Raw genomic sequence first — 7,885 nt, 5'->3', positions numbered from 1 at the left:
AAGACCTGATTCCAAGTGCTGCAGTGAATTGCCATAGTTACTCAGAGTGTGCTTTGCAAGTAAGCTCGAGAATTATGACATTTAGGAGGCAATGGGCAATGCCATGTGCTGAGGGAGGGAGCAAAACCTCAGCAGGGCATCGAGCAGGGGGTGTGAATGCAGTGCTGTCTGTACAGGCCTGTACAGAGCTGTTTTGGGGGCTGTGGTTTCCACCACCAATTAAATGCCAACCAGCACAAGCTCTGCTGAGACCAGGGAACGCAGCGAGACAGGGCAGCCAGCCCATGGGATCACGGAGCCCCGATCCCTCGCACCACAGCCCTGCACCACTTCCTACCCTGCTGTAGCCTGTGAAGCTACAGCATGTGGCCATGGGACCGTTCCCAGGGACAAATTACAGGGAGAGAAGGCTGCCTTTAAAAATCAGCATTTACTGTCATCGTAACCAGCAAAAAACCAACACATTTCATGTGCTCTAAACACTAGAAAGTAACAGGAGAAGCAGTCCAAGGCACAGAACAGAGGGAGGGAGGACATAACGCCAGCTGGAGAGGGAGTGACCAGCCAGATGGGAAACCGGGAGGAGAAGGGAGATTTTTTTGTCCGAAATACAGCTAAAGAAGCTATTAAAGTCAGCTGGTGTAGAAAAGCACTGAAGCCAGCCGCTGTCTTCCCTAATGCCTGTGCTTCCCGTGCAGCCCAGTCCCAGCCCTGCCTGCAGTGACACCCTCCCCTGTGCAGGCACAGCCCTGAGCACAGCGTGTCCCACACCACATCCTCCAAGCGAAACCAGCTCTGGTGGTGGCACAACCAGCGCTGGCAGCGATGAGGAGCTGGGGATGTGTGGAGCGTCTTCAGCAGCGCACGGAGACCGATGGCCCCGGGAGAGCCCCGTGCAGCCCCCATCCTGCCGTGGCTTTGTCTGCACATGCTGCTAGGAAGAAGCACAGAGTTAACAGCCCTCCGCGGGAAGCAGCTCCTCTGCCCACCGTCCTCCTGGCTGCTTGAAGAGCCACCACGGTGTCATGGCACCCAGAAACCTCCACTCAGAAACCTAAAGCAAAAGAGAGATGGGCTGAGCCACCCCAGCTGGGAGAGGGGCCAGGGGGGCTCCCCGCTGCCCTGCTGGGGTGCTGCGGTGCAGGCAGGGAGCAGGGAGCCCTCTCCTTCACCCGCTCAGCAATGACACGTACACGCTGCACAGGGCCCCATCAGCTCTGAATGCACTGAAGAAAGAGGTTTCAGCAAGATTTAATGAAAATACCAATGGTACCATGGAAGAGAGCACTGATTCTGCATGGGCTGCGCTTCCCCCCATCAAAGCACAGGGCCCCCTCTGCCCAGCAGGGAGGGGTGGTGGCACACCGGGCCGCAGTGAGCCCCCCAGGAGCAGCCCGGTGGGTTGGCATTTCCCCAGCACCCACGGCACGCCCAGTGCCCGGCTGGCTGCACATCCCTGAGATCAACCATTTCCCCATTATTTTAAAAGAAATCCTACTGAAGGCAGTACTGCGAGAGTTGCAGAAATACTCAATATTGATCACAGAAAGGCTGGGCCATGGAGACAAGATCCATGTTGCTATGTGTGGCTTAGCAACATATAAATGTATTCAAACTGAATAATGAAATTATCGTGGGGAAACAAAGAAGCCATCACTTGAAGAGATGGAGGATGTGGAGGCCTCTTGGAGCTCTTGTTCACCAAGACAAGGAAGACGGCACTCATTGTTTGTGCAAACATGTGAACCCCCCCGGCCATCCCCTTCTTACATAATGGGTGTAATGAATCTGGGCAGAGTGCTCCGTGCAACGCGCATCTTTGTACAGCTGGGCTGGAGCTCATTACTGCGAAAAGCATGCAGCTCCTCCGAGTGAATTGAGTCGTTGAGGGGGAGACCGAATATTGGGAGTGGGAGAGGGGAGGGCTGTGTGGGCAATGCGCAGCCCCCGCCGGCCTGTGCCGCAGCCACACTGCTGAACCGCGCTGTGTTCTTCTGAACCTAGCCTGGCCTTTACCTGGGCTTAATCTGCCTTCACTCTCACACACACTGAAGTGTTGCCGTGAGCCCATCTGTCCTGCACCGTGAACCCCACTGGTGCCTCTTGCACGGGGAGCAAGAGCATGGCAGCACTCAGTTACGGCAATGGGGTGAGTCAGATGGATTCCACCCCAGGCCCAGCACCATTTTGCTGGGCAGCTGAGAGCAAGTCCTGCTGTCCCCAGCTTCCCACCCGCACCCCTGCCCACGAGATCTGGTTCAGGCAGGGGCAGGCAGTATCCTCCTGCATCTCTGAGTAACCTCCTGCAGGCCTGCTGCTGGCACCGTGGTAATCCACATTAGAGCTTGCTGGAAGTTTTCAAATAAACACATTCAGGTCAAAATACACCTCTATGCATTAAACTATTCGGGGAGAAAACAAATAGAAGAGAGCACTGAGATGATTTGTCTCTCAGCCACCACCAAACACAGGACTACGGCTTGCTTCCCCTGGCAGCTGTTTTCCCCAAGAGCTACACAGCATTTTGTGCTGCCAAACAAGCCGTGACGACCATGTGCAGTGCTGCCCTGCCCTGGGGTCATCCAGGCATTACTGCAGCTGGGCACTGCTGCCTTGTAGTTCATATGTTTAATGGCTGGAAGCACTTATCTTTGAGTCCTGTGCCTCGTTGCAGAGCAGCACAGCGCCGTGCTCGCTGCCTTGCAAGCACACAAGTGTGAGAGGAGGGCTCTTCTGGTTCAAGGAGATCTTCTCCGTCACCCTCAGGCTGAAGCACAGCCCAAGCCGTGGCCCCGGGCGCGAGCAGAGCTGCTCTCCAGGCTCGCAGGGAGCTGTGTGCACGTGGGCCTGCTCCAGCTGCTGCTTCCACCGCTGTTGTGTGGCTGCTGACCCAGGGAGAGGGGAGGCCCTGAGCCCGGCCTGGGGACCCGCCAGCTCCTGCGTGGGCTCCATTAGTTCTCCTAACACCAAAGGCACGGGCACTGCAGGAGCTCTGTCCTTTGGTGTGCTCAGGGCTGTGTGTTTTTTGAAACATATGCTGGGGGCTTACCTGAGAAAGCAAAAACAAGCTAAACAGCCCACCTCTTTACACAGCTGGAGTTTAATTACAAATGTGGCTCATTAAAATAGGCAGGAGCAGGTGAGGCTGAGATGCACCAGTGCACGTGCTCAGTGTGCGTAGTGCTGAGCCTGGGACTGCAGCACGTTTACTCCCAAACACCGCTGTCTGCCTCGTTCATGTGTCCACTGTGGGGAGGAAAGCTGTAAGGCTTCTGGGTGGCATCTTCTCGAAAACAGTCTAAGCTTGCCCTGCTTAGACACTTAATATGGAGCAAAATCAGAACCTGCTAATGCACTGCATCCCTTGACAAAAGAAAATGTAACAATGAAGAAAAAATAATATCAGTCCATCCCTGCTGCTTCTTCCCTGCACTGTCTGCTTGAGTGACGCCGTCCAGAGACTGCATTGAGAGTGCTTGCAGTACTCATCAGTGACAGATAAGAAACAAATCAAAAAAAACAAAACACACTGCACCTGTTCACAGAGGAGCTGGGGACCTGCCCAAAGCCGGGTGGGGAGCTGAGCTGCTGCTGCCCCCCCAGCACTGCAGCCCAGCAGAGGTCTGGGGCTTAGGAGGGATTTCTGTTTTCAGTTCTACCCACCTTCATGGTGACATTGGCCTTTCTACAACCTGAAATAGAAGAAGCTAAATGGCTGCTTTTAAGCTCATAAATCCATCCCTGTCTGAACACCCCATCTTTCCCGGCTTCCCTTCTCCAGGAGCAAGTCACTCCTAACACCCACTGTGCTTCCTGCAGCAGCTGTTGCTTTACAATACTCTGTGGCAGCAAAGAGCTGCTGCAACCCCTGGATCTGGCCAAGCAGCCTGGGGTGCTGGGCTCTGCCTGCTGCTGCCTGGTGCCTGCCCACATCCGCTGCATGGATGCTGCCTTCCAGTCTGCAAGCTGCAGCTTCACTGCTGATGTGCAGCAAACTGCAGACACATGGAGGCAGCAGGAAGGCTGCAGAGATGCTGGGAAAAGCCACATGGGTGCTATGAGATGTGCACCCATGGCTGAGCTCTGCAGGGGGTCACGGCCGAGCTGAGCCACTGGTGCTGTGGGGAGAGGCAGCGCAGCAGGGCCTCCGGGCACCCCCTGCTCCTCACCTGCTGCAGCCCTGTCCTGTGCATACGGAGCCCTCAGCAGCCTTGCCAGGACTGCAACCACTGAGGCACGATGGAAGTAAAACACTTCCTAAAGTCTGAGCAAAAATAACTTGCCCTCCACCCTCCGGTCCGTGCTCCACAATGCAATTAGAGAAAACACTATTGGCATAAAAAACATTGAAGATGAAGAAGGAAATGTTACCTGAGGATTTGAATGCTGTCAGCTCTACAGCCTGAAAGAGGGGAGAACATCTGTTAGCAGAAGGCACAGGTCTGTCTGCTGCACGGCTGGAGCCCCCAGCCCTCCCACCAAGGCCCAGCAGAGCTCCTCACAGCACTGAGCTGCCCTCTCCCTGCAGCGAGCTCCTGCAGTGCCTGCACCCAGCCCCAGAGAAACGGGCACTCTGCAGAGCTCCCTGCAACCCACTGCACCTCTCGGCAGCTCCACTGCTCAGCCCCAGCCCTGGTGTGATCTGCAGCCTGGGCACCTGCTAGAGGCACAGCAAAAACCAGGAGCAGAGCGGAGAGAACTTCCTTGTGCACAGAGGAGACCACACATAAACTTGTTCCATGTGCCCAAGTGATGGTTAATGCTCCGAGGTGTGAAATTCCTGCTCCCAGCCCAACAGCGATAAATATCACCAAACAACATTTAAAAAAGCTGAAGCACAAAGAACATCTTGTCTGTGTTTGTATCTTCACTTGCTTGGTGTTTTGTCATTTTAAGTGTTTTCAAACGTTTTTAAGTAGCATCTTCTCTTCATCCAAACTATTGTGCAGCTGCCAGTGACATTCTTAATTCACAGCTCCTCCAGCAAGTTACATGACTCACTTCGGCAGGGAGCAGGAAAACAGCACTGACTTATGTAACACAGCAAGCAGTGCCCATCAGTCGGGGGTGGCACCACACAGGGCACAGGGCCCTGCCGACCCCACCACCCAGAGCCTGATGCTGCCCAGGGCTGCTCAGCATCACAGGGCTTGCAGGTCCACAGAGGCACAGGTTGGCATGGGGAGCAGCACTGTGCCGTCCTTGCCCTCCAGGATGCAGGCGCCTTGTGCACACTGCTGAGCACACCTTGGTCAGCAAGGAAACAAATACAATGAAATGAAATGTTTAAGCAGAAACAACACGGTTAAGTCCTAGGTGACCCTCATAAGGAGGAAAGCAGTTTCTATCTTTGCATTCTAGGAAATGCCATGGCCTTGGCATTTAGGATATCTGCCTCCTAATACTCCCTGCATTAGAAAACTCAGGCCTCTGGGCTAATCTCTTTAGCCTACGTCTCGTATTTTGTGCCAGAGAGCTTAGCCCTGCTCCCAGTTTACACAGCAAGCACCTGGCTGGCTGAGAAAAGCATCACCTGCGAATCCCGGTTGGTGTTTAGCATGAAGGAGGAATGGCATTAACCGCAGTATAAATCATGGGAGATGAAAATATGGATTTTATTGAGTGGCTTCAAAATGATATGCCAGCTATAGAAGTATTATCTATTGGATAAATAAGAGCTGTCTATGTGACACAGGTTTTCAAAGGATAAATATTAGAGAGGGAGAGAGAGATCCTTCAGTGAGAGACTTATACGAAAGTAGTGTTGGATTTTATTCTGAGGAAATTACAGCACTTGTATGTCAAGAGCACAAGGACTGATGATCATTTCAATAGTAGGAGATGGAAGTGGTATCAGAGTAGTCAAATTTAAATTGTTCTCCGCTTTAGGCTATACCTTGCTGAGGTCTGCATCAGGCTTCTGCCAGGGGAGTGAAATGGCTGCAGAACACAGGGCTGCCCTCCTTGGTTGGATGCGACCTGGCTGCTGCACAGACAGCAAACCCCTGCTGCCTGTGTTAAATCTGCTGTCCCTGGGGGAAGTCTCCTTGCCTTGATCCGTACCAACCTCTGCTCGCTGCTTTACATACTCAAATTCACTAGCTCCTGTTCATTTATATCCCCTGCCATAGATCACTCTCCCACCACACTCCCCTCCTGGAGAGAGGCTGCAGGCCCTGGGTGCAGCTGGGAACAAAGCCACAGCAGGGCCGGTTCCCCACAGCTCAGAGGGGAGCTCTCTCCTGGAAAACGACTGCTCTGGGGGCTTCCTCCCCACTGCGCTCTCTGTGTGGCTGAAGGTGGACAAATATCAGCAGACATTACCTACCGGTCTGTCTGGTGACATGATTGATGAAATCCCCATGGGAATTTTGCCTCCAAAGTTGCCTAGGGGGTGAAGCAGCACAGTGAGTTTGGAGATTGGAATAGAAATATTCATGCTTTACCAAAAACATTGTGCTTCGCATTCCCTAAATATCTTCCACTGAAGCAAAAGGACCAACCATAATTGCAAGTAAATTCTTGCACCCACAAACTGGATGGAGCATGCAACACCTTTTTCCCCAAAACCTCAAAAACCTATTTCCCATCACCACCTTCACCTACTCTTCTCTAGGAAAATCATTTTAAGACACAAACATGGATTCTTGCCATGAAAAGAGGGCAATGCTGCATAACACAGTTATGTGAACCCCTTGCTCATGTTCAGCCAGCCCGCAGGGACAACCCTGGTCCCTCTGAGACCCATGTGCTCACAGCCCCTTGCTTTCCCCAGGAATCCTTCATCCCATGCTGCATTTAGAGCACCAGACCCTGCGTGCTCACACAGCCCCAATGTGCAAATGGCTTCAGCACCATGCCAAGTGAATGTATACTAATACTGTGTTCAAGAAACATTTAGAGGTAGTGTTGAGAGACATGGTTTAGTGGGGTTATTGGTGGTAGGTGGATGGTTGGACTAGATGATCTTGTAGGTCTTTTCCAACCTAGCTAATTCTATGATTCAGCCTTGGGAAAAACATTTTACTGTGGTCTCATGACAGAGACTGGGCCAACAGCAGTGACAACTCTCTTTACCTCTGCTGGTGATGTTCTTCACTGGAGGGTCTTTCTGCACAGGGCTTGACAAGGCACTCTCTGCTGCAGGACTCATTTTTCCAGTCTCCCAGGAGGTGGTGTTTCTTGGACTTGATAAGTAGTTGATGGGATGAGAGCAGTTCTGCAGTGACAGGGAAGAAATTCAGGACAGTGAAAAATGCAACATGTATACTTACTGGATCCAGATCCAGCCTTAAAGATTGGTTTGATCTACACTGCTGCCCCTGGGACTTGAGCTCCCATCCCACCCTGGTACAGAAGGCTGTTGCCTAATCAGGATAGATGATCTTGGGTCTGCACTGTCCAACAGGACTGCAAAGAACGGAGCCAGACTCTGCCACTGTTCCTACACAGGACAAGTGGGAAAGAAAATAAGACTTCTTTCCAACATTATATACTTGAAGGAGTGCAAACATACATAGCTAGGGTGCTCCTTTGATGCGTGAAGGATGAACAAACGGAGGCAGCAAGGCTTCCTTGTGACTTACTGTGAATGAAAGTGCTTTCTTCTTGTCCTTCATCCTCTGGATGGCATTCCGCACCTGAAGAAGAGCAAGGACATTAAAGAGGGCCAGAGCAACTCCAGCATAGCAAGAGATCCTCCAGCAAGTCATGGACAAAAAGCAATAGCTATCCCAGAAGCACAGCTTGGGCTATGCTCCCTGTTGCATCTACTACAATCCCAGCTACTGCTTCACTGCTACTCTGAAGAGTGACAGAGCCCCAGCCAGGGTTATCTCTTACCTCACTGTTATAGATTGCATAGACCAGGAATATATAAAGGCCC

The 7,885-nt window shown here is 52.3% G+C and overlaps 1 protein-coding gene across 6 annotated transcripts in view; it reads right to left on the bottom strand.

Moving 5' to 3' along the window:
• Positions 412 to 7,885, bottom strand: part of ADGRD2 (adhesion G protein-coupled receptor D2) — a 34,427-nt gene continuing 26,953 nt past the window's right edge. For 4 of the 6 annotated variants that reach the window (XM_021413762.1, XM_021413760.1, XM_021413764.1 and 1 more), the window contains 5 exons: positions 7,843 to 7,884; positions 7,587 to 7,640; positions 7,078 to 7,219; positions 6,329 to 6,387; positions 3,085 to 4,402 (listed from right to left, as the gene is read on the bottom strand). In XM_021413762.1, coding sequence (XP_021269437.1) covers positions 4,166 to 4,402; positions 6,329 to 6,387; positions 7,078 to 7,219; positions 7,587 to 7,640; positions 7,843 to 7,884 — 534 coding nt within the window. In that variant the 3' untranslated portion in view covers positions 3,085 to 4,165. Of the gene's footprint in view, positions 1,055 to 3,084; positions 4,403 to 6,328; positions 6,388 to 7,077; positions 7,220 to 7,586; positions 7,641 to 7,842; position 7,885 lie in introns of those variants that run through there. The other 2 variants (XM_021413766.1, XM_021413765.1) reach the window with 2 other exon arrangements.

This window comes from Numida meleagris, chromosome 16 (assembly GCF_002078875.1).
Source record: "Numida meleagris isolate 19003 breed g44 Domestic line chromosome 16, NumMel1.0, whole genome shotgun sequence".
NCBI lineage: Eukaryota > Metazoa > Chordata > Aves > Galliformes > Numididae > Numida > Numida meleagris.
Note: the sequence above shows the minus strand (reverse complement) of the source record. Positions and strands in the feature narration are given on the sequence as shown.